A 26,693-nucleotide genomic window follows, 5' to 3' on the forward strand; every position below is an offset into this window, starting at 1 on the left:
CACATCCTTTGTACATCATTTACGGCAGAGTCACCCACAATCAGAGTTTCAGGTCCAGCCTTTAGCTTTCCCTGTGGCCTTTTACTTTCTGACAGGTTTTCAGTCCTTGCCTTGCCGCTTTGGGATGGATGGTCATCCAACAGAGATCCAGAGTCCTTCGATAGTGGAGCAAATCTGTTCTGCAGTTTCACACTCGGTTGTTTTGGAGGTTTGTTGTTAACCTTCCCATTCACGGATGTCCAGTCCTGTTTCCTCCCATGTGCAGGGGTAGAAGAGCTCCTCTGTGTGGTGGGAAGTAGGGCTGAACGATATGGACAAAATTTCATATCTCGATATTCATGCCAGATATCTCGATATCGATACGATACGATATGACTATGGGTTCGGTGAAAACCAAGCATTTTTCAGAAAAATAAAAACATCATAAAACAAAAGAGTGCAGTTTTATTGATTAGAACTCACTGCCATCAAGCATAGTTTGCTTGGGCCACTTAAGGGATGACTGAGAGGTCCCCGATGTTTCTTTCAATGTCATACACTCATCGTGCAGCACACGGTGGTGTTTTTTCAAGTGGTGAAACAAGTTGGTTGTGTTCCCTTGCTTTGTCGCAATTTTCGCCAAGCACGACCTGCACAACACCTCGCTTTGGTCGAAATCATCCTTTCTAAATCCAAAATACCTCCAAATAATGGAGGATGATTTATGTTTTGGCACAAAATTAGATTCTGCACTGCCACCGGCCGAATTATCTCCTGCGCTCATGTCACTTTTCTTTCATTTCTTTCGTTTTGATTTCACTTGGGAGCTAATGTGCCCTGTTAGCACTTAAGCACTTCGTGGATACTACTGAAACGTGAAGATTGTGACAAATTTGTTTTGTTTAGATCAACCACTCTCAGAGATCACATGAAACACCGATGGCGGTGCCTTAGCTCTGTGTTTTGGTAACCCAGCTTGACCGTCGGAGCCCAGTCCACTGACTCAGTAGCCAGCAACGAGCTGGGGCAGCCTTCAAAACAAAGCCCAAACGTAGCCCGTATTACATTACTGTTGATTGGCATTTAACAACATACTTTACTGAACTACTATTAAACAGTTAGATTTCGCACATACCTTTGACGAAGTGGTCACCGCAGACACGAGCATTTGCAGATTCAGCCCCTCCAGTCTGTAAACGTAGGTTAACTATCCACTTTTTGCGGCGTTGTTCTGTGAGTTTTTTTTCATTTCTCACCTCTATGGGCGATTACCTTTGGTGCTCGATAGTAACCCTTTCCCTTCTCTCGGTTAGACCGATTGCAACATCCAAAAACGGCACAAAACTGAGGTATTTTGGGCAAAAAGTGGCAGACAAAACACAGTGTTTTCAATGGGCTCCAGCTCAGGTTGCCCACCACCTGGGTTCGCACGCTTAGAAAAATACGGAAGTGACGTCAAGTGAAACCCTCCTGTTCCCCGTGAATGTGTGTGGCTGTGTGCGTCTCAGTCTACTTCTCCCTCACTCCCACCCTCCTATGTTTGTCATTGGTTGGCTTCAGCTGTCGATCCACAGCAAGCGTGAAATAAGCTTTGTGGTTGGCTGGCGGTGGGGTGCGTTCAAGCGCAATCTTAAAAGTAATGTTTATGGTGACTGCCGGAGCTGTATAAGCAGGGCGAGCGCGGGGGAAATATATCGTTTATGTCGTTGCTTTTTCGAAATTACTTTCTTGAATGTTCATATCTCGATATAGATACGATAACGATATATCGTTCAGCCCTAGTGGGAAGTGAAGGCCAGTAGGTTTCACATATTTCAGCTCGCTGTGCCCTGCCTGTGATACGTCCTCCTACTTCCAGGAGACATGATTTACTTTTTGGTTTTGCACCGAGACGGTTCCAGGGAGGATTATTATTGGATGATTTATTATAGTGCACGGAGCGCTGAAGATAAAGGACTATAAAAAATGTTGCTGTTTCTGTTAAAAAACTTTAATCCCAGAGATTTATAAGTGTCCAGAAGCTATCGCAGATAGGCTCATTTGGGAAAAAAAAGGGGAAAAAGCATGATAAAATCAATAAAATAAGCAAAGCAAGCAGAGAGCAGGTAGAGTAAGCGTCCGCTTTAAGCGTGCATCTGCTTTCCCAGACTCTTCATCTAACCCAGTTATTTAGTCCCACTATGTCACCTTGAAGTCTTGGACATACACTGTGTTTATATGAGCAGTGGAAAAGTACAAACTAGGAACATAGATTATTTAATAAAATACAGAATATGAATTCATAATGTCAAATAACAAAGCCAATTTTAACAGTTTCTGCATTAAATCACACAGCAGATGTCCAGCTGGTGATGGCAGCTAACGCAGCTAACGCAGCTAACGCAGCTAACACAGCGTAAAGCTTTCAGCATGGTTGCTGCGATGGCTCGCGTGAGTGGTGTTGATGACGTCACGGTTTCGTTCCGGCCATTTATAGTGGCGCGAGTTGATGCGCCAGTAGTTGCAGTTTTCTCCATCACAGAGGTGTCACTGCTACGAGACGGTTACCGCTAACTACTCTACAAGGACGAAAGTGGAGAAGAAAACAATGCCCCTGTAGCACTGTCATCAATGATGCTGCTGCTTAGAACCTTACCGGCCAAAAGGCGGCCAAAGAGAAAGATAATTTACATAATAGCTGATGAGGCTTCAGAAGTTGGTATTTCAATAGGTGTGTTCTCACCATTATAGTCTGATATAGTACTTAGAATATAGTTATAGGACTTTTAAGTGTATTGTGTAACCCTTTGTTTGTTTGTTATGAAATAGTGTGCTTCAATGGACACACTTGGGAATTATCGTTCCCTTTCATGATGGAACAATAATAATAACTAGAGAATTTCTGAAGAAATTTAGATGGGTGCCGATCTACTGCCCGCCCTATCAACAAACCCTTTAGTTCAGTTAAAGTTGAGAGTCTCCTGTCACATATAAACTTTTAATGAGGTCTCTCCGATGTTATATGGCTGAGTTATGAGGCCTCCAAAATAGGGCAGTTTTTGGCATTTATGTGCCAAAAAAGTGCTTTTAAATCGATTGAGGCCCAAAATTTCTAAGACAGGTATGATGAAGACAGTTAAGTCATTTTTATCAAGGTCCTGTTTAAAATGGAACTTTTATGGCATTTTCAAAATGGCCTCGGTAAGTGCTTTTCAATGCATTTTCCCATTGCATTGTGGGTATTTTCAAACTTCCCCTCACTATCAGTTTAAAGGAGAAACGCATATCAGATTTATAACATGAAGCTGTTATAACAGGGCATCCATCTTGGCTCTGCTCTCATAAGCAGTCTTAGAACAGAGCAGGCTCCTAATGCGTTGCTACGGAGACGGAACCAGCTGTCTGTGTTAGACAGAGAGCAAACTGAGATATGTGCACACACTATGGCTTCTTAAAAATGACTATAATTTTGACTTCAGCCTCGAACAAACGGTCACTGTTGCAAAGTAAAAAGTTGTATCCGAATAATTCTTGAACCGTCAGCGCCCCAAGAGACGGCAGTTTTAAAATAATTTTTCACCTGAATTTTGAAACCCTTTGGTTCAGTTAAAGCCGAGAGTCTCCTGTCACATATAAACTTTGAATGAGGTCTTTGTTATGGTTTATGGCTGAGTTATAAGGCCTCTAAAAAAGAGCATTTTGACACTCGTGGAGCTCGCTACTAGACTAGTAGCTAACCGAAATTCATGACGGAAACAGAAGAGTAATAGTCCAGCACAGGAGTAATATGTGTGTCTAATGCCTTCGGCATTGGCACCCATAATAATAGATCGGTTTTATATAGCGCTTAATACTCAAAGCCTCTTCCAGTGAATGAAACAACAGCAAATTCCTAACGACATCATTTATTTACAAATAATTGCACAAAGTATTTTACATGACACAACCGTCAGCCGTGAGCCTGTTTTCCAGTTGGTCCATCCGGTTTAACTTTTCAAGCCGCGGCAGGAAGGGGGGGGGGGGGGGGGGGGGGGGGGGTGGCAGGATGAGTACATCCTCCGTCTCCTTCTGAACAGAGGACTGATGAATCTGAAATATCAGCTAATAATTGTCCAAATAAGAATTTGTCATAGTTTAATGTATAACTTTTTTCAGGCTAAAGTTAATTTGACACGAGATTGTTCTGTTGTTACGGTTCAGAAAGAGGACTTTTATGATTCTAAGGACTAACTTTGTTTCTTTGCTGCTTTTTTGACCTTTGATCCCCAAAAACGACGCCTATGAAACATCTTTCTCAGATACTCTAGTTTCACCAGTAGATCTTAACACCAGTGTTATATGGAGAACTGCGTGTCCATCAGGGGAATGCTAACAGCTCAATAAAGGGAGTGGACTGGTCAGTTGATAATATATGAGGTCCCAACTGGACATGTTCCCTCCACAACCTGACCTCCACTGAGTGGAATGTAAGGGATTTATGTACTTTATCCTTAAAATAGGGAGAGTGTGCTTTTTCACTTTATCTTATCTGTCCCAAAGGATCTTGAACTTAAAGGTCCTCTCCCAGACTGTCTTTGTCCAACATACTGTTTTGGCTGATGAACATGAAACAATGATGGGGGCTAATGAATATTTGATGCTACAGGTGCTCGGTGGGATTAACAGATGACGAAGGAGGAACGTTGGCAGACATTTTGTTTTCTCAACTCAACCACTACAGATGGAAAATGGCTTCTTCAGAAGAGGTGAGACGGTTTCATTATGATATAGTTCCCAAAAATGTATTCTGGCCGATTACATATCGGTCACCTGTGTTAGTGCTACAGACCTCTGAAGAGGGAGAATGTTTAGGTTTCGGAGTTGAGGATGAACCCATGATGCTCTGATATCCCTGTTTCTGATGGGATGATCTTCAGTTATCAATATTTAACAGGTTGTTTACCTGCCTCAGTGTAGTAGGTTCCATCAGCGTCCTCCTGATGGCAGATCTGAATGGAGATATGTGCAGTATCCCACTGTGTAACTACAAATTCATTCAGATTCAGTTTGACTCTGTTACAGGATCAGGTAATAATCTATATAAAGATATTACCAAAGATATATGAACTCAGGATATTTCCATGTTTGTCTGGTCAGTTTCAGTCATTCTGTGTCATAGATCTGTTATTACAGAGGTGTTTCTTTCTAATAGCAGTGAGAAGTAGTTGGCTCATGTTATTGAGATGCTAAATACATATAAACTTTGTTCTTCATGGTCTCTTTTTTTTCTTTCTCTAGGAGTTTAAAAGCACAAACACAGTGGAACCTAATTCCCTTCAGGATAATGATGAAGCTCTATCAAAAACAGCAAACAGAGAAAAACCACACAGCTGTGACCAGTGTGGGAAGGCATTTAGTCGGAAAAGTGCCTTAATATCACATCAACGTATCCACAGTGGAGTTAAACCTTTCAGTTGTGGACAGTGTGGGAAGGCTTTTACTGATAAATGTGACTTAATAACACATCAACGTATCCACGGTGGTGTTAAACCTTTTATTTGTGGACAGTGTGGGAAGGCTTTTACTCAGAAAAGTGACTTAATAACACATCAACGTATCCACAGTGGAGTTAAACCTTTCAGTTGTGGACAGTGTGGGAAGGCTTTTACTCAGAAAAGTACCTTAATAACACATCAACGTATCCACAGTGGAGTTAAACCTTTCAGTTGTGGACAGTGTGGGAAGGCTTTTACTAAGAAAAGTACCTTAATAACACATCAACATATCCACAGTGGAGTTAAACCTTTCAGTTGTGGACAGTGTGGGAAGGCTTTTACTCAGAAAAGTGGCTTAATAACACATCAACGTATCCACAGTGGGGTTAAACCTTTCAGTTGTGGACAGTGTGGGAAGGCTTTTACTGATAAAAGTGACTTAATAAGACATCAACGCATCCACAGTGGAGTTAAACCTTTCATTTGTGGACAGTGTGGGAAGGCTTTTACTGATAAAAGTGACTTAATAAGACATCAACGTATCCACAGTGGAGATAAACCTTTCAGTTGTGGACAGTGTGGGAAGGCTTTTACTCAGAAAAGTGACTTAATAACACATCAACGTATCCACAGTGGGGTTAAACCTTTCAGTTGTGGACAGTGTGGGAAGGCTTTTACTCAGAAAAGTGGCTTAATATCACATCAACGTATCCACAGTGGAGTTAAACCTTTCATTTGTGGACAGTGTGGGAAGGCTTTTACTGATAAAAGTGACTTAATAAGACATCAACGTATCCACAGTGGAGTTAAACCTTTCAGTTGTGGACAGTGTGGGAAGGCTTTTAGTCAGAAAAGTGCCTTAATATCACATGAACATATCCACAGTGGAGTTAAACCTTTCAGTTGTGACCAGTGTGGGAAGGCTTTTACTCAGAAAAGTACCTTAATAACACATCAACGTATCCACAGTGGAGTTAAACCTTTCCTTTGCGGACAGTGTGGGAAGGCTTTTACTCAGAAAAGTGAATTAATAAGACATCAACGTATCCACAGTGGAGTTAAACCTTTCAGTTGTGGACAGTGTGGGAAGGCTTTTACTGATAAAAGTGTCTTAATAACACATCAATGTAACCACAGTGGAGTTAAACCTTTCATTTGTGGACAGTGTGGGAAGGCTTTTAGTCAGAAAAGTGCCTTAATATCACATGAACATATCCACAGTGGAGTTAAACCTTTCAGTTGTGACCAGTGTGGGAAGGCTTTTACTCAGAAAAGTACCTTAATAACACATCAACGTCTCCACAGTGGAGTTAAACCTTTCCTTTGCGGACAGTGTGGGAAGGCTTTTACTCAGAAAAGTACCTTAATAACACATCAACGTAACCACAGTGGAGTTAAACATTTCAGTTGTGGACAGTGTGGGGAGTCCTTTGGTTACTTCTCTGCCTTAAAAAAACATCAGCTTGTCTGCAATGGAGCACAACCATGCAGTGATTCCCAGTGCAATGAAAATTTAACGACTCCACGTGGCTTTCAGAGTCACCAACAAAGCCACGGCAGAAAGAGACGATCCAAGAAGAATCACTGTGAGGTATGTACATCAAACACTTATTTTCCCATCTCCTGATGAGTTTAGGATTTAACTGAGCAAGTAGGCAAGAGGCTCCCATTGGAGAAGGACAGCGATGTAGGAGTTTTTTAATCCTAACATATTCAGTGAGTTGTTTCTCCTTAAACAGCCATGTCAGAAGTGTTCAATGTCATTTAAATGTTCGGCGAAATCAAACCCAAAGGAAATCAACAGTATAAGTAAGGTCATGTTTAATTGTGAAAGGAAGACCATTATCAGATACTGGATGGAGAGAATTTAACATGTTGGGACCAAACAGCTGTGTAGTCTAAATAAAACCAATAATTAATTTGTTAGGGAGCATAAATAGCCAATCCAAACCATCTATCCATTTTCATCCTCTTATCCAAGGTCGGGTCACAGAACAAACGGGTCCAGGAGTTAACCCCAGCTCTTGTATATTCTGGACCACATCCCACGTCTCTCTGTCTTTTTATTTAACTTCTTTCTTTTTTTCTGAATTCTATCCAACCCTTTACAACCAATTGCTACAGATCCTACCTGCATTCAGGAACATTAGGCGCATTCCCACTGTAGGAACCTTCTACAGTTCCTATAACCTTTTCAGGAACGGGGTCGTTTTTTCCCACATTCGCACATACAGGAACTCGGGACCACGGCCCTCAGTTCCTGTAACCATTTCAGCTCCTTCTCCTCAGCTGGGTCTGTTCTGGGTTCCATAGGAACACATCTGACGGAGGTGTTTGGTGGCTGGTAGCTCCGCCCCTTGTCATGTTGTCACGGCTCAAATGTTTCCTCATACGACACGGCTCCTCATGTCACCTTTCCCTGCAATTCCATCTCGGCCTGGTGGATTTCAGGCTTTGGGAGTGTTTGGAGATCTTGTGACATACATTAAGTTGTTTTGATGTAATTTGTGTGATCGCATGGATTGTTGCCTGCTTATCTGTCTTTCGGGGTGCTCAATTTCATCTCCTCTTGGCCTCTCTTTGGGTTATGTTTCTTTGGGAGTTTTTAATGCAGGTTTGCGTCCTCCCACACAAAAGCTGCAGGTTGAGTTGCTGCCCCTTCCGACCCGGATGCATCTTTCAGCTTTCCCTCCAGTTGATCCTGGTTTATTCATGGTCATCAACCATCCTAATGCTGGAATTCCCTGGCGAAGAAAGGTTATCATGGTTGTAATGTGCATCTGTTGATACTCTTGTATACATCATCAGTGATAATACCTTGGGTCATACAGGGTTTTGGGTCTTTCAAGCTAAACCCCATCCTCCAGGACCACCTGTTTCGATGTTTTTGCAAAAAGCATAATGTCCAGTCTAAGACTTTTCTCTGATGTCTTTAGTAAATCTGAGCTGCTTCCCCAGGTCCACCTGCATCTTCTTGAGTATTCTGCCAGGAGCTGGGATGTTCTCCTGTTCTAATGAATGTTATCTGGTGTGATGATGGTTTGAAGAGTTTCCTGTTGTTGATGGCACTTCAAATGGACTCAGTGACCACATCCAGCAACTGTACAGACACAAATCAAGATAATATGTGGTTCTGATGCCTATGCTGACCTCTAATGAGCAACACAGCCCCTAGGTTTAGAACTGACTGACGTCTAAAATCAAGAATCTGTTCTGTATGTTTGCCCGATTCCTGCCCATAAACAAATGGCCCAGGTGTTGAAGGCAGTTGCAGAAGCAGTCACCTTAGCCATTCTCTCAAGCAGACACCGCCCTAGGAAGAGTCCCATCCCCTTTCTTAGGGCTGGAGAGAAGCCCCCATACCACCCGAAAACAAATGCATGTTGGCTGTCCACAGCCTCAGATTGGCAGCTGAAAGTGGACCTTGGAAAACAGTTAAAGGTCCCTGAACACATCACCCAGACAAGACTAGACAGACAGACTTGGTTATTCACTCAGACGCCACCAAGCGGGTGATCATGTCGGAGCTAACTGTGACCCCAGGAAGATCACTGATGATGCATCCCAGAGCATCCTAGAGATGTATCTAAATTCCTGGACGTCTTTGGACCGTGCTGCTTTCATATCTCGATCTCGACTAAAACACCTCTTCAAGCGGTCACTGTTTGCTCGTTTGGTTTGGTTTAGGATTTCGATGCCAGATTACTGGCACTAACAGAACAGAAGCACCACAGTTTGTTTTCATTTAGCTAAATCAGTAAAGTAAACACAGCCCAAAGTGCAGAAATCAGGACATTTCCTCAGAAAAATTGTGGAAAGTATTTGTTCTTTGTGCTAAGAAGGAATTTGACTTCATCAGGCATCAAACTGTGATCTGTTTTCTAACTGAATGCTCCCAACTTCTAGTTTTAACCTCCAGATATTAGACTGAAATAAAACTCCTAGCTTTCAGTTTCCTACAACATTGGCAGATTTCTATCTTCTTCTTTGGTGGTATTGGTTGAGTTCAGAGCCGGTGTGTTCATTGTAAAAAGCAGCAGGAAACCCTGACCTTCCCTGTCTTTGTGTCTTTGTTGTTTCAGAAGCAGAGCGGCTCAGATGGACCCAGTTCTGAGCCCTGTGTGCACCGTCCCAGTGGTGAACAGGACTGCTGTCAGCAGGGTGGCTCATCATTCACCACTGCAGCGGACCTCAGAAGACACCAAACAGTCCAGCGCAGACAGAAATCATTCAGCTGTGGACACTGTGAGAAAAGCTTCCCATCAGCAGGTCAGCGCACGCTTCATGAGCGTGTTCACACTGAGGAGCAGCTCAGCCGCGACACCAGTCGGTCTGCTGCTCATAAGCCCTCCCACCCTGAATATGAACTGTTCCACTGTTACCGGTGTGCTGCAGTGTTCGTCTCAGCATCTGCTCTGGCTAAACATCAGCAGGATCACCAAGAGCAGGAATAATTCCCAACATGAAATGGCTGCAACGCACTCGCTGCGTCTGAACGGACAGAGAGAGCCTCTTCTGGTCCAAACTTCAAACTTTAAAAGCCACAGTTCAGAATTCATTTCCTCTGAAAGTTGTAATGTGCCACAATAACAAGAATGTGTGAGAAAAAAATGATTAAAAACTGTTTCTACTAGTATGTGGAAGCAAAGCTGGATGAACAGAAATGGTGTTATTACTGCAGGAAGAAGCATTTCTGACTTCTTCCCAGCAGAACGCTCGAATTACACAATGTATACAGATGCAGTTTGGAGTTCCAGTGAGATGACTGCTATCTCCAGCTCTGACCACTAGGTGTCAGTAGTTCAACAGTGTTACCTGAACGTTTCTCAGCTCACGTCACATTTGAAGTGCTGTCTTTGATGGTCTTTGTATTCTTTGGTCTGATGAGGTCCCCGTAAGTCTTGGGGTGCTGCAGTGAGACTGTGATGGTGGACCAGGTAAAAACTCGACTGCATGGATCAGAGCAGAGGTCCACAGATGTGATGGAGCAGAAACCTAAAGAAGTTGACATGATTTAACATGAAATAAGTTCACCAGGATAGTGGCAAAGAGTTTGTTTTCTGTTTTTATTTCTTATTCATTTTGTCATAGTATACTAATTAAATAGTTTTTGCTTTAAATACCCACCGCTGTGCATCATGGGCGTGTGTGCTGGCTGGAAAAAAACCTTTTTGTCTTAAAAGTCTAAACAGTCTCACCATGACATTTAGAAACAATATTAATGATAACATTTACTGTAAATACATCCATACAATGATAGTAGAAGTTTTTTACTGGATGGCACCATTTTTTTCCTTTTTATTTGTATTTATCTTTATTTAGTCTAACTATTTGATGATTTTTAAGTTGATGCATTTTAATATTTTGTTGTCAGATCGTCTTCATTTTAATACATTTCTGTTTATTTCCCTTTGATTTGTTTTCATTTTATTCCTTTTTCTCGTCATGATTTTTATTTCTTTGTTCTATCCCTGCATCAGGTTGTCTTTTATTTTCAGAAATTTTATTTCAATATATTACATTTTATTCTTTTCTTTTCAATGTTCTTTTTATTTCATAATCTTTGAATAACTGTCTTTTTATATTCATAAATATTTTAAATTTTACATTATTTCATGTCATTCTTTCCTCCTCTTCGCCATATCTCTTTTCAATGAGTGACTTTTGACCCTCGTAAGGCACGGTATTGCAGCAAAGATCGTGTATTTGTAGAAGGATGTCTTTATATCGACGGTTCCACCTGGTTCCAACAAGCTTCCGTTCCTCGGATCGCGAAAATAACTCAGAGTGAGACCTCTTCATCACTCAGAAACGCCTGATTCATGAAAACAACATCATCGAGCGTTAAGATTAACTCTCTTAACTTTTCCCATTCATTTTCAATGGAAGTTCTTACACCACGGATGCATTGCACTCTTTGGCCTATGGGGGATATTTTGGGACATTTACAGGTAGACTCGTTTGGTTAGCCAATCAGAATAGAGTACGGCAGTTGCTAGCCAGAAAGAGGCAGACCAGACCAATTTGTTACACGGTATTGCTAGTGATAACAGTATTTCATTTCTACAAATGTTATATATGTATATCTGTTATACATCTCTTATTACAAAGTATTAGTTGAGAAACGGCCAAAGTTAACCGGGTCGCCAGGCTGCTGCTGCTACTAGCACCGTTCATCATCATTCATCATCTGATTAATTACTGAGGTAAGTAAATAACGTCAACAAGTCAAAATGTGTGTTTTATGATGGTATAACTTTACAAAGCTGTCCGGTACATGCAAGTACCGTCTCCATTCGGCGTGTTTTTTGTCAAACTATTATATCAAAGACGACTGTAATGTAGAGGCTATCTTAAAGTTCAACGCATCACTAGCTGTGTCTTTGGCTGCTTTAAAACAACTGCATTGAAATGACAATTTATGTGCAGTAGATGATGATTTTAATACATGTGGTACTTTGACCTTGCCGTAGCTTTGGTGTACATGATGAGCATATTTTGTCTCCCTTTGAAGTAGTGTAAAATGCGGACATCGTTTGTTGTTATTCTGTGTTTATGCACCTGTGTTTTGTGATCGTGTGTGATCGTGTGAAATCGCCGTAGCTTTGGCATACATGAGCATATTTTGTCTGCCTTTGGCTGTAAATATTAGTCGTAAAAGTAGTGTATAAAAGGCGGACATCGTTTGTTGTTATTGTTGTGTGGATCGTCCTTGGTCATATATTCCCACGGTGACGTTACAAGGGCTATGTTTGTTTGTTGTCTCTCTCTTTCTAAACCTACTCCCAGCTCTGTGTTCCCTGTGTTGTTTATTGTCTGTCCATTTCTAAACCTACAGGTAGGAGTGTGACCTGTCCAGCTCTGTGTTCCCTGTGTTGTTTATTGTCTGTCCATTTCTAAACCTACAGGTGGATATGTGACCTGCCCAGCTCTGTGTTCCCTGTGTTGTTTATTGTCTGTCCATTTCTAAACCTACAGGTAGGAGTGTGACCTGTCCAGCTCTGTGTTCCCTGTGTTGTTTATTGTCTGTCCATTTCTAAACCTACAGGTAGGAGTGTGACCTGTCCAGCTCTGTGTTCCCTGAGTTGTTTATTGTCTGTCCATTTCTAAACCTACAGGTGGATGTGTGACCTGCCCAGCTCTGTGTTCCCTGTGTTGTTTATTGTCTGTCCATTTCTAAACCTACAGGTAGGAGTGTGACCTGTCCAGCTCTGTGTTCTCTGTGTTGTTTATTGTCTGTCCATTTCTAAACCTACAGGTAGGAGTGTGACCTGCCCAGCTCTGTGTTCCCTGTGTTGTTTATTGTCTGTCCATTTCTAAACCTACAGGTAGGAGTGTGACCTGTCCAGCTCTGTGTTCCCTGTGTTGTTTATTGTCTGTCCATTTCTAAACCTACAGGTAGGAGTGTGACCTGTCCAGCTCTGTGTTCCCTGTGTTGTTTATTGTCTGTCCATTTCTAAACCTACAGGTAGGAGTGTGACCTGTCCAGCTCTGTGTTCCCTGTGTTGTTTATTGTCTGTCCATTTCTAAACCTACAGGTAGGAGTGTGACCTGTCCAGCTCTGTGTTCCCTGTGTTGTTTATTGTCTGTCCATTTCTAAACCTACAGGTAGGAGTGTGACCTGTCCAGCTCTGTGTTCCCTGAGTTGTTTATTGTCTGTCCATTTCTAAACCTACAGGTAGGAGTGTGACCTGTCCAGCTCTGTGTTCCCTGAGTTGTTTATTGTCTGTCCATTTCTAAACCTACAGGTAGGAGTGTGACCTGTCCAGCTCTGTGTTCCCTGTGTTGTTTATTGTCTGTCCATTTCTAAACCTACAGGTGGATGTGTGACCTGGCCAGCTCTATGCTCCCTGAGTTGTTTATTGTCTGTCCATTTCTAAACCTACAGGTGGATGTGTGACCTGTCCAGCTCTGTGTTCCCTGAGTTGTTTATTGTCTGTCCATTTCTAAACCTACAGGTGGATGTGTGACCTGTCCAGCTCTGTGTTCCCTGAGTTGTTTATTGTCTGTCCATTTCTAAACCTACAGGTAGGAGTGTGACCTGTCCAGCTCTGTGTTCCCTGTGTTGTTTATTGTCTGTCCATTTCTAAACCTACAGGTAGGAGTGTGACCTGTCCAGCTCTGTGTTCCCTGTGTTGTTTATTGTCTGTCCATTTCTAAACCTACAGGTAGGAGTGTGACCTGTCCAGCTCTGTGTTCCCTGTGTTGTTTATTGTCTGTCCATTTCTAAACCTACAGGTAGGAGTGTGACCTGTCCAGCTCTGTGCTCCCTGAGTTGTTTATTGTCTGTCCATTTCTAAACCTACAGGTAGGAGTGTGACCTGTCCAGCTCTGTGTTCCCTGCGTTGTTTATTGTCTGTCCATTTCTAAACCTACAGGTGGATGTGTGACCTGTCCAGCTCTGTGTTCCCTGTGTTGTTTATTGTCTGTCCATTTCTAAACCTACAGGTGGATGTGTGACCTGTCCAGCTCTGTGTTCCCTGAGTTGTTTATTGTCTGTCCATTTCTAAACCTACAGGTAGGAGTGTGACCTGTCCAGCTCTGTGTTCCCTGTGTTGTTTATTGTCTGTCCATTTCTAAACCTACAGGTAGGAGTGTGACCTGTCCAGCTCTGTGTTCCCTGTGTTGTTTATTGTCTGTCCATTTCTAAACCTACAGGTAGGAGTGTGACCTGTCCAGCTCTGTGTTCCCTGTGTTGTTTATTGTCTGTCCATTTCTAAACCTACAGGTAGGAGTGTGACCTGTCCAGCTCTGTGTTCCCTGTGTTGTTTATTGTCTGTCCATTTCTAAACCTACAGGTAGGAGTGTGACCTGTCCAGCTCTGTGTTCCCTGTGTTGTTTATTGTCTGTCCATTTCTAAACCTACAGGTAGGAGTGTGACCTGGCCAGCTCTGTGTTCCCTGTGTTGATTCAAATGATGATATTTCCTTTAGGTAAAGGAAACACAGTCTTGGGATCATAAGAATAATAGATACATACTGTATATCTACAGGTGGATGGTGGGAAGGACTTGTTAATATGACCCTGTGTGTTGTTAATATGACCCTGATTGTACAAACTTGAATGTCAGTGTTAAAGTGTGTTAAAGTGTGTCGCTGTCTCAGGCCTTGTCCACACGTAGCCGGGTATTTTTAAAACCGAATGTTTCCCCCCCTCCGTTTATAAAAAAAATTTGTATCCACATTACCTCGTTTTCGAAAAAAAACACCTTCCACACATAACCGAACATCTGCGTTTTCACCTGTCTTGACAACCCAAATGCATTTGCTGTTTTGCGCAATCTGCCCTCGTCAGCTAAATAATAAAGTGTGCACGCCACTTTTTTGAGCACACGGACAGGTGATCGTATGACAGTGGACTGCCCCTCGATATGAGGACGTAATAATTCCGACAGCGACAGGAGTGAGGACCGGGACATGCGAAATTGTCACACCATTCCTCTGGGAGTATAACTTAGGCGTGTAAAATCAAGGCTGTAAACAGCGCCTGCACAATAATAACCACCACAGTTCTCAAGGCATCCATGCTTCTTCAGTAAACAAAGGTCGCACTTTAGACTTTAAAGCAGATTTGTTGTTGTTTTGGCGCATATTGTGACGTTCGAAAACGCAAATCTCCGGTTATCTCTGTCTACACGCAAATGCATAAACGGAGTTTTCAAAAATCTTCACTTTGCCCGGAGTTTTTAAAAACATTCGTTCACGATGCGTTTTTATGAGTTTTCATGTGGATGACAGGTCCAAACGTAGAAAAATATATTTGTTTTAGCAGATACCCGGCTACGTGTGGATGGGGCCTCAGATCACTGGAAGGATGCGTGTTGTATATGCTCTTTGTCTCTTTTTCTTTTTTATGTGTGTGGGTATATGTGAGTTTATGTTTTCTGTAGGTGGCTGATATGAGAACCAAAGCCGAGGCGAGGGGGAGCTATGGAGAGTCAAGGACAAGATAGAGGGCCTGGACGAGCGCACGCACAATGACTTTTGATTAGATATGAAAACTGTGTTAGTATAAACACCTGTTTTGTGGAAGAGTAGTACAGTTCTGATCCTCCAAATTGACAGCCTTTTTGTTGGTGAAGGCAAGATGATCAAACACAGAGCTCTGTATGCTATATTTACTGTAAGACACTAATATATTATTAGGTACATTAGCTTATTAGATGCCAGAAATGGATGTCACACTGCCAGACTCTCATTCATAAAAGAAGACACAGGATTTTCAGCAAAAGCATAGAAAGCTTTATGATAAAGGTAGAATGGAAAAATATAACACTGTCTATTTCTAAAGTGACAGGTTGAGGTATAACCTGTCCAGCTTTGTTCTCCCTGTGTTTGTTGTGTGTTCATTTTTAAACCTACAGGAGGAGGTGTGACCTGGCCAGCTTTGTTCTCCCTGTGTTTGTTGTGTGTTCATTTTTAAACCTACAGGAGGAGGTGTGACCTGGCCAGCTTTGTTCTCCCTGTGTTTGTTGTGTGTTCATTTTTAAACCTACAGGAGGAGGTGTGACCTGGCCAGCTCTGTGCTCCCTGCGTTGCTGCTTGCACCACATCTTTGCATTAGTGATACACAGTACACTGTCACATTACTGATTTGTATTTTATTCTTTAAACAAACATGTACTGGTTCATTTGCACAACTGTGTGTGGTCTCCTTCATGTTGATACTCCTACGAGCCAAGTGGTTTTGTAAAAGGGAAAAAAACAAGTATAGATAGGAATGAACAAATGAATCAATAAATGAAGACCAAAAGGGTTCTTGACCCTCATAACATGAATATTACAGTGGGTACAACCATGTAAGTTGCAGTTGCAATAAAACAGTGATTTTCCAACACCTTCCTCTTTTATTTTCTTTATTTTAGAGTGCTCCTGACGGGATTCGAACCTGCAGGGTTATGAACTACATAATGACATTAATTATATGCAGGACTGAAAAAAATGCAGTAATTTAATTGGCTGTCACAGTTCTACACCTATACATGGCTGGCCCTGCTGTGGCAAGCAGCTATTCTCTCCACTATACCACCACTGCCCTGACAGACCCTTATTTAGTCATCTATCAACTGTTTTTCTTGCAGGGCTATGACACACTCACTCTTACTCAGGAATCTTTCTATTTCTCCCTGAAATAAGAGAGAAGTCTAAAGCGTGAAACTTGTGCTTGCTTGGATTCATTCTCCAGATGCGCACAATTGCTTTCATCTAAGGCTAAAATGTTCACAACTTCAGTACAATGCACTATGCCAATTAATTTGCCAGTCAGGAATGAGTTTACCACAGTCTTGCAACCTGTACCGTGTGCACTGCTTTCGGGTCCCTGATGGTCTAGTGGCTAGGATTCGGCGCTCTCACCGCCGAGGCCTGGGTTCGATTCCTGGTCAGGGAATGAGGCAACCAGGTTTTGGCACTGTGAGTAGCGTAAACCAAAGACATTTCTGCTTTTGTTTTCCAATGACATGACTAGGAATGTCAATTTAATCTAGCCCTGTGACAAATTCAATAGGACGTTGGTTTGTAACGAGTCATCCTATGCGCACCACTTGATTTGAAATAACACTTTACAGCCAGCAGATTTACTACTTCTCTTTAGAGAAGGGCTCGCTTAACTCTTTCCAGCAGCTCTAGGACCATCGTGGCTTTTAAAAACTAAAAGAATGATCAAGTTTTTCTGATACTTTGATGTGTAATACGGTGCTTAATAACATTTTGAGCAGCAAAGACAAATGCTATTTGTCATTAAATGACATGAGCATCCACAAATGACACGGAAAAAGAGAAATTTCATGGTCTATTGTCGGACAAAATGTTTTTGTCCGCGGACTTGGAGCATTTGGCGATCTGGCATGGGGGAAATTTTGGGTAAAAAAAATGTATATAAATATGAACGAATTTATAAATGTATATATAATTAATATAAATATAAAAAAATCTTTCCTTACGCATTATACACGCTCCTTGGCGAAATATTTCTCCAAGGGTGACAACAATATTACTGGGCATGTATTGTTGTAATGTTTTAAATACTTGAACGCAGTTTTTCTTGAGAAGATAATTGCTTTGTATTTGGGAGTATCGTCCATTGACTCTTTTGGGCTTTCACATGCGCGAGCATACAAACAACAGGTAAGTGACATGCTGTTTATAAAGTTGTTTTGTAACGTCCCCATGCCAATAATGTGAGAACCATGCATATGGTTTTGATGGTAAGGCTTGTGACTTTATTGTCGGATGGTTTATAAAGTGGTGTGACGTTTCTGCAGTGTGCAAGTTGTTGTTTTACGTGGAAGGGTTAGCACTTGCCCCTTAGCCACCACGTATTAGCCTCGCATGACAGGCTGCACAAACAGCGCAATATCCGCACAGGGAGCGCAGATTTGCACCTGTCTGTCCTACTATCAGTATTTGACAACCTCTAGCAATGGGATTGCGCTTCAAATGCCCCGGAGTTCCCCTTTAAGTGCAGTGTAATGCATGACTCAACTTGGAGGCTCCTCTGTCTTTTGTCAAAATTGCACAAGCAAAGTTAAAAAAGAACCTTTTTGTCATATTGCTATGAAAGTCACACACAAAACAAAAAAAATTCAAAAAGCCTGAGAGACCTAATGAGGGAACCTGGGAAAAAGTTTGACATCAAACCTCTTTCTTTAACAAGTCAGACCAGGACGTTATTGACTACTTGTTGTGTGCTACTTTACTTGTTACCTACTCAGAAGATATCAACCTTATGACAAACATAAAGAAATCGAACACACACTCTGATGATTGGATGAGAGGTGGTAATGATCGAGGCCACGCCCACAGACAGCTACAGCAAGTCTCTGTGGCGCAATCGGCCAGCGCGTTCAGCTGTTAACCGAAAGGTTGGTGGTTTGAGCCCACCCAAGGAGGAGTGTGTGCACCAACAAATCTACCGGTGAGCTATAGGTTGTAGGTTGGGTAGCAAATCAAAAGATGTACTGGTTAACACCATGGCTCTTTTACGCTAGTCGTCCATTGTTCCGTCAACGCAAGCCGTATCCAACGTATTCAGTTAATTTCCAATGAAATCCGGCCGATCGTTGTCGCCGTGCTCGCAAAGCATGCTGGGATTCTGACACGGCGAGCTGGGGACCTGCGGCACGTCAAAAAGTTGGGCTCGCTCGAAGTTTATGCAAATTTGCCACGGCAGACGTAGTGCGTTATCCAATGACAGTAGATCATGTAGTTTTCTTTCCCTTTGTTTATTCACCCCTGAACATTTCGGGTATTGCTCATGTCATTGCTATTGCGGGCAAAATGAACAGCAGCAGGGGCCAGAATGGCTGTGCTAAAACGATTGTAGGCGAATAAACACACCTCAAACATCAGGCAATTGTGAGCATCTCCACTTTTGCAGTAAAGTAATGACCATCAAGGAATAGAGGTTCAATCCAGTGCATCAAATTCTTTCATGGGTAGAGGTGGAGTAGTGAATTAAACGTTATCCATAATTGTGATAGGCATTCATTTCAACAAAAGAACCAAATCACACCCATGGCCATGTTTTCACAACATGTCTTGTTCATGTTTCATTTTCAAATCAGAGAAAAGGTGCAGGGACAGGTGATGCAGCGAGAAGGAGATCTCCTGTGTCGCAGCAGCAGCACAATAGCAACTCTCCTCGCTCGCAGATCCACATCCATGGTGCAATATGAAATAATGTTCCATTGCTGACGATTAATACACATTAATTTCCCTCCGAAACTCCGAAACTTCGGTTGATTAAAATCACAAGTTATTTACTTTACCCCGGAGCCGTTCTACCGTATGTTCTATCTACAACTTCGTATACACGCCCACTGTAGTAGCAACACGGCGACACTAGGCATCCAATCCGGCGAGTTAAGTTGACGTGACGGAACAATGGACGACTAGCGTTAGAGATGCCTTGCAATCAGATATTTGTCGTCTTTCAGTTTCTCCTTCCTTTATTATCTACTTAAACTTGTCATGTCAGACACATTTTTCTTCGGTTTTGCCGTTCTCGCCCCCCATAGATGTCACAGGGGGCTGCAGATTAGAAGATCTTATTTCCTACCATCCACTTATTTGATTGCCATGCAATCCATGTGAGCTGGGCAAGTGGGCATCACATACCTTTAGCAAAGTCTGCAGGACCAATGAATGGGTGTGGGAAAGTGAGCCTAGGCTGACAATACATGCATATTTATATTTTGCAGGCCTCGTTGGCGCAGTAGGCAGCGAGTCAGTCTCATAATCTGAAGGTTGTGAGTTCAACCCTCACACGGGGCAGTTGTTTTGATGTGGTGTTTATAGCACTTCACCTCAGTTACAGCTGGAAACTTGCTGGGCACAAGTGGCTCCGATTACTCTCTGTTGGAGCTGCAGAAAGCCCACTCGGAAGCTCACTCACTCCAAAGTGTGGAAAGTGTCAAACGCAACTTATGGGCATTCAAACCATGTCTCTTTTAGAAAAGCAAGTTGCACCCTGGCCAAGACCCATGACAAAGGATAGGAAGTTCATCACGCTGACATAATAGAATACACTGTGTGACAAAAGCACCTTTGCAGACTCTCCTTCTCTTGACATAGACTGACATGGGACAATTCAGTCAAGTTTATCCCACGTGAAACTACCTCTTTTGCAACTTTCCATAAACTTTCAAAATGAGAATGAAAGCCAGATAAAGAAACTTGTGAGTTGATTGTTTAACCTCTAGTCCAGACAACAGGTCTTTTGAACAAGTAGCTACGTGCTCAACAAGCCATGTCATCACATATTTTAGCAAAGTCTGCAGGACCAATGAATGGGTGTGTGAAAGTGGGCCTAGGCTGACAATACATGCATATTTCTGTTTTGCAGGCCTCGTTGGCACAGTAGGCAGCGCGTCAGTCTCATAATCTGAAGGTCGTGAGTTCGACCCTCACACGGGGCAGGTGTTTTGATGTGTTTACAGCACTTCACCTCAGTAACAGCTGGAAACTTGGCTCCGATTGCTCTCTGTTGGAGCTGCAGAAAGCCCACTCGGAAGCTCAGTCACTCCAAAGTGTGGAAGGTGTCAAACACAAGTTATGGGGTTTCGAACCATCTCTTTTTTTTAAAAGCATTGCAATCAGATCTTTGTCGCCTTGTGTCAAACACAAGTTATGGGGATTCAAACCATCGCTCTTTTAGAGATGCCTTGCAATCAGATCTTTGTCGCCTTTCAGTTTCTGCTTCCTTTATTATCTACTTAAACTTGTCATGTCAGACACATTTTTCTTCGGTTTTGCCGTTCTCGCCCCCCATAGATGTCACAGGGGGCTACAGATTAGAAGATCTTATTTCCTACCATCCACTTATTTGATTGCCATGCAATCCATGTGAGCTGGGCAAGTGGGCATCACATACCTTTAGCAAAGTCTGCAGGACCAATGAATGGGTGTGGGAAAGTGAGCCTAGGCTGACAATACATGCATATTTATGTTTTGCAGGCCTCGTTGGCGCAGTAGGCAGTGCATCAGTCTCATAATCTGAAGGTCGTGAGTTCGACCCTCACACGGGGCAGGTGTTTAGATGTGTTTATAGCACTTCACCTCAGTTACAGCTGGAAACTTGCTGGGCACAAGTGTCTCTGATTATTCTCTGTTGGAGCTGCAGAAAGCCCACTCGGAAGCTCAGTCACTCCAAAGTGTGGAAGGTGTCAAACACAACTTATGGGGTTTCGAACCATCTCTTTTTTTTTTTAAAGCATTGCAATCAGGTCTTTGTCGCCTTGTGTCAAACCCAAGTTATGGGGATTCGAACCATGTCTCTTTCAGAAAAGCAAGTTGCACCCTGGCCAAGACCCGTGACAAAGGATAGGAAGTTCATCACGCTAACATAATAGAATACGCTGTGTGACAAAAGCACCTTTGCAGACTCTCCTTCTCTTGACATAGACTGACATGGGACACATTTTTCTTTGGCTTTGCCGTTCTCTCCCCCCATAGGTTAGAAGATCTTATTTCCTACCATCCACTTATTTGATTGCCATGCAATCCATGTGAGCTGGGCAAGTGGCTATCACATACCTTTAGCAAAGTCTGCAGGACCAATGGATGGGTGTGGGAAAGTGAGCCTAGGCTGACAATACATGCATATTTATGATTTTTAAGCCTCGTTGGCGCTACCTCGCTCACGTTAGTCTAAATCTCACCTCCAATAGGCTTCCTACTTCTCCATTCTCACATTGAACGGTTTAGCCAATGTCGCACCGACTCACAATGAACCGAGCCTATCAACGCCCGAGCTCACAATGGAACTCGGCCAATCAAGGTGAAGCCCTAACTTGGAGTTAACCTCCCTCCCTTCCCGCTCCCCCTCCTCCAACAAAACCAACAAAAAAACAAATTAAAGATTTTGTTTTCGTTAGGTTAGAGGATTATAAAAGTTAGCGGTTACAGAAGAGGGATTTTTTATCGAGCCGTTGTCTCTGCCGACTTAAAAAAACAATCTTACAGTAAGTATCAAGTTATATTGTTTCTTATATATCCCTCCATTCAAACAAACGTCCTATTACAGTTTTTCTCTATTGGTTTGGCTCATTTCTTGAAACAGAAATTACATTCTCAAAACTCTAAGATCATTTGGCATAACACTCTTATAGTTCAGCACAACACCATAGCTAACCTGCAAAAGCACATATCTCTCCCAATACTGTTCACCCATGCTTCAGACCTGATTTCTTTCCCATGAAAAGAGTCAGTCCCACCCAAATTGCTAAGATCTTTCTCAGTTGCCTAGGCTCATTTCTTGAAACAGACCGGACGTTTTCAACACTCTTTAGTACTTTTTGCTAAACTAAACTGAATGGTTCAGCAAAACACCATGGTTCACCAGCAAAAGCTCATATCTCCCCCTAAACAGTTCAGCCATGTGTCAAAATGAAGTTTCTTTCTCATTCAAATAGTCAGTGCCCCCAAAATGCATTGTCCTTTTGGCATTGTGTGAGAACTACAAGTCAAACTGTTTAGATGTTTTGTCACTATGGCATAGGACTACCTAACAGAATACAATAGTGTATAAAAGTGAAGGAAAAAAGTTTCACAGTAAGAGTAGCCTCAAAGCACACACAATACACTCATACCAACCATTTTTATTCACACAAATACTGTGAAGTACGTAACTTCCATACAGTATAGTATTATAGAAGGAAAAGAAAAATATACATTGCACACATATACTGTAATATAAACACAAACAAAAAACAAGCAAAATTATGTGGCTATGAATGATGACATGATCTATAATTGTGGCCCGAATTTCATCTGGGACAGCACGGTGTCTTCGTGCTCCTCGGCCTCTTCCCCCTATTCCACCACTGCGCATCCTCACTCCTCCTTTTCTTCTTCTTCTTCTGCTGGTGAGAGGAGTGTGAGTGGAAGAGCTGAGAGAAAGGCTAAGTGTAAAGGTGGTTTTTCTACCCATTATTCGCTATCCTTGTTTTCTCTGTTAAATGTTTCATTAGTTGTGTTAGTTCTGTGTACTTTGTGTAGTCTTGTGAGGTTAATTTCGAGGTTTTTTTCGCATTTGTTTGGTGCGCTACCCGGCCGCAATGGCGTCTGGCGGCTTCTCCATGCTGTCCCGGAAGCACGGCATCAGAGTCGGTGCCGGCTCTCCGTGCAGCGTGGAGGAAGTGGCGCTGGCCGTGGGGCAGGTGATCGGGCACGGTTCGGTAAAGTCCGCTGCCCGCATGAACAGTGCGGTGGTTTTATTTCTAGCGAAGGTGGAGCAGGTGCACAGCCTGGTGGAGGCGGGCATCACCAGGGGCGCCGCCAGGCGGGTAAAGGTGGTAACGTTTCTAAGGGCCCAGCGGCCTGGGGGGCCCTCGGAGGTAGTGATAATATAATATTAATATTGTTGCCCATTCTTAGAATTTTCTAATGAATTACAACATTTTTAATGGAAAATAAACTAATTAAACACAGTTTTCGATTTCAATAACTTTTCTTTAGTTCTTTGGCATATTGACATTTACTCGGCCCTCCCCCTCTTGCAAAATGGTGCGGTCCAGTTCTGATCGAATTGTAGTTGAACGCATCCGAAATGCAGGCAGGTGTACGGAGCGGCTGTCTGAAACACATGATGGACGGTGAGCTGACTGAAATAATCTAGAATGAAGTCGGGTTATCAGAAGCGGAAGGAAAGACGGAAGAAAGACGAGAGGGCCAGTAGAGGCAGGCAACTGATCACTCAGTTTTTCTCAAAGAAAGGTAAGTTCACTCACTGACTTTGAGCTTTCAAACACTAGATGTTAGCGAATGGTAGGCTAACATATTAATATACATCCAACTTGAATGTATAACTGAAACCTGCATGCTTTAACCTTTTCCTGTATTAACTTATCTTGCATTCATTACTGATACAGAGCCAGGCTCCACATCAGGCAATGTTGCAGCGGCCAGTGACACCACCACTGCTGAAGTGCAGGAGGACAGGACGAGGACCAGCAGTGAAGATGGTGAGAAAGTAGCAAAGAGTACCATGTCACTTTCAAATTGATTCACAATAAGATGTTTCCCTTCTTTTAAGGGTTACACTTTTACAGCTAAGTATGGAGTCAATTTGATTGCATGCATAACTGTAACTTGCATGCATTTAACTTTTCTATGCATTAACGTCCGTGCATCACTAACCTGCATGCTTTAACTAAACTCCATTTGAATCCATGATACAGAACCAAGCCCCTCATCAGGCCATGGTGACGACAACAGGGCCAGTGCCAGCAGTGCAGATGACAGCGCAGCACAGAGTAAGGAGCAAGAGCAGGAGGGGGCAGGGTTAATGGACATTTGCCAGTCTGAAAGTGAGGATCTACTTTTAAATGATCCAGGGTTGTGGCCAGTAAAGCTCATGGACAGTGACATAACTGGTGTTGTCAGGAAATTGGCTACTACAGAGTCAAAGCAATTCTGAAGGGAAATCTTTTCCAGAGTACTTGAGGTACACAAAGGCAGCAAATGGCAGGGAAAGAATGTTTTTTATTCATATTGTGCATTTCAGGAGGTTTGTGATCATTCAAAGAGGCACCACTGAGGACGCTGTGATGGTGGTAACAGAGCTGAACTTTGACTTTAAGTGCTGGATCAAACATCTGTTGATTATTGAAACTACTACATCCAACGTGGGGCTCGAATCCACGCGCCTGAGATTAAGAGTCTCATGCTCTACCGACTGAGCTAGCCGGGCTATTCACATTTTATAAAACATGCCTTCCGGAAAAAAAAAGAAGAGATAAAAAAAGCCAAAGTCAACTTTCAGAGATTTCGAATGACATGGGAACACATTCCTCCCTTTTCAACCTCTACCTACTCCACTCGACTGGATCCCACTCAGCTGTTAGGGTTTTCCAAGAGGTAATACCACCTGGCACAAGGTGGAACATTTTTAGCACCTACTCGGTCGGGGTCGAGTTGAGTCCAGCCGAAAATGTGACATTTACAGACTGCAGGCAACTGATTGGCCAGGGAGTGATGTCACTGGATGAGTCATGAAAGCCACTCCTTAACAAGAACCCGGCAACAGCAACAGTTGGATTTGATGTATTCTGTGATCGTCAACGAGGTGGATTGCTAGACGCAAAGACATAGACCAAGTAGCAGGTATACCTTCACCTTGATGTCCTAAATTGTTGTGTCATGTTTTGTCCAATAAAAGTGACATCACAGGACTTTTGGACCTCCTTGCTATAACGACCCCACCCACATTGAGGTGGTTGTGAGTAAGTACGAGTGGAAAAGAGCTTAATGTAGCAGGAGAACTGCCTCATCGCACAGCAGAATTGTGTATGTTGATGGGAGGAACTGAAGGCCCGTCTTCAGAGATAAATGCCCTTTTTCACCATGGCCTGACATGGCTTTCTTCACGGTCTTCTAATAAGAAAGTAAGATTTAAGCAAGAAATTAGTGTCAGGAGCTGGATTTGAACCCACGCCTCCTTTTGGAGACCAGAAGTCCCTGTCCTAAGGAAGGAATAAAGCCTTGAGTCTGGCACCTTAGACCACTCGGCCATCTTGACACCATTACTTCCCTGCCTGTGTAAAATATGAGAAACGTGAACCAAAATGCAAAACGCTACTCCACTTGACTAAATTCGACTCGGGTTTTAGGGTTTTCCATGAGGTAGTAACAGCTGGTAGCAGCTACATTTTTAGCACCTACACGGCAGGGATTCGAGTTGAGTCCAGCCGAAAATGTGACGTCTACAGACTGCAGGCCACTGATTGGCCAGGGAGTGATGTCACTGGATGAGTAATGAAAGCAAGAGAGGGCCAGAGGCCATGGGTTGTTATTCAGATCTTCCTTCTTTTGTTTTAAAGTGAATGATCATACTTGAGCAAACGGGGAATACAGAAATGACATGAGCCCAAAGAAAGGTCAAAGTAATGCTCTTGCACAAGTTTGAATGTTTTTTACTCATATTGTGCATTTCAGGAGGTTTGTGATCATTCAAAGAGGCACCACTGAGGACGCTGTGATGGTGGTAACAGAGCTGAACTTTGACTTTAAGTGCTGGATCAAACATCTGTTGGCCGTCCCTCCTCACGCCATATCCTGATCCAGGAACAAGGGCATGTGCACATGCACATGCACATGCACATGCACATGCACATGCACATGCACATGCACATGCACATGCACATGCACATGCTAAAACAAGGGCACGGATAGAAATGACCTTTGGCCAAATTAAATACAGGTTCATTGCTTAAAATTCTCAAGCACCATAGCTGACTTCTGACAGAGCCATCTTAAATTAATAGTATACTTCATATTTTATACATTTTGTCTTGTGGACAACTTTTCAGGCTGAAGTCTGAGTCCCTGCAGGTTCTGGTGCCTGAAAGGACTCAGTTTCTCCTGACACAGTGAGGGACCTATACAGGGACACATATTTCCTTTGATCCTTATTGTTGTGACCTTTTACTTAGAACTTCTTTTCATAATTTAGCATTGACACAGTAGCAGTTTAAGTCAGAGCAAGTGTAAGAAGGCTAAATGGACAGAGATGATTTATAACTTTCCACACGTTTAGCTCATTGCACCCCACTGTGAATATAAATGTAAAAAACACATTTCTAACACTTTGCATGAATCGTACAATAATGACAAGTTTGAGTTCAAGTTGTGTTGAATTGTTTAATTATTATTACATGTTTCTCAAGCTGTGGAGAGAAAACAGAATTAAATACAGTTCACAACACGAAATTCTCCTTTATCTGAATTTATACTAACATCCCTCTCCAGTTTCATAATCTCT

The 26,693-nt window shown here is 42.6% G+C and overlaps 1 protein-coding gene and 6 non-coding genes across 7 annotated transcripts; 5 read left to right on the forward strand and 2 right to left on the reverse strand.

The window, feature by feature from the left end:
- Nucleotides 1–5,059: 5,059 nt before the first annotated feature.
- Nucleotides 5,060–6,825, forward strand: LOC142385689 (uncharacterized; the record flags this gene model as incomplete). Its single annotated transcript, XM_075472414.1, has 2 exons — nucleotides 5,060–5,089; nucleotides 5,236–6,825. Coding segments are annotated over exons 1-2 (1,620 nt in total), but the record flags the coding sequence as incomplete, so codon positions are not given.
- Nucleotides 6,826–16,748: 9,923 nt separating this feature from the next.
- Nucleotides 16,749–16,820, forward strand: trnae-cuc (transfer RNA glutamic acid (anticodon CUC)). Its single transcript has one exon. It is a non-coding gene; the product is annotated as a tRNA-Glu (tRNA).
- Nucleotides 16,821–19,632: 2,812 nt separating this feature from the next.
- On the forward strand, nucleotides 19,633–19,705 carry trnam-cau (transfer RNA methionine (anticodon CAU)). The gene has a single exon. It is a non-coding gene; the product is annotated as a tRNA-Met (tRNA).
- A 571-nt stretch (nucleotides 19,706–20,276) lies between these two features.
- Nucleotides 20,277–20,349, forward strand: trnam-cau (transfer RNA methionine (anticodon CAU)). The gene has a single exon. It is a non-coding gene; the product is annotated as a tRNA-Met (tRNA).
- A 538-nt stretch (nucleotides 20,350–20,887) lies between these two features.
- On the forward strand, nucleotides 20,888–20,960 carry trnam-cau (transfer RNA methionine (anticodon CAU)). Its single transcript has one exon. It is a non-coding gene; the product is annotated as a tRNA-Met (tRNA).
- A 3,590-nt stretch (nucleotides 20,961–24,550) lies between these two features.
- On the reverse strand, nucleotides 24,551–24,623 carry trnak-cuu (transfer RNA lysine (anticodon CUU)). Its single transcript has one exon. It is a non-coding gene; the product is annotated as a tRNA-Lys (tRNA).
- A 717-nt stretch (nucleotides 24,624–25,340) lies between these two features.
- Nucleotides 25,341–25,451, reverse strand: trnal-caa (transfer RNA leucine (anticodon CAA)). Its single transcript has 2 exons — nucleotides 25,414–25,451; nucleotides 25,341–25,386 (listed from the first exon to the last, which is right to left on the reverse strand). It is a non-coding gene; the product is annotated as a tRNA-Leu (tRNA).
- Between the last annotated feature and the right edge of the window lie 1,242 nt (nucleotides 25,452–26,693).

The sequence above is a fragment of the Odontesthes bonariensis genome, chromosome 8, assembly GCF_027942865.1.
Source record: "Odontesthes bonariensis isolate fOdoBon6 chromosome 8, fOdoBon6.hap1, whole genome shotgun sequence".
NCBI classification, from domain to species: domain Eukaryota; kingdom Metazoa; phylum Chordata; class Actinopteri; order Atheriniformes; family Atherinopsidae; genus Odontesthes; species Odontesthes bonariensis.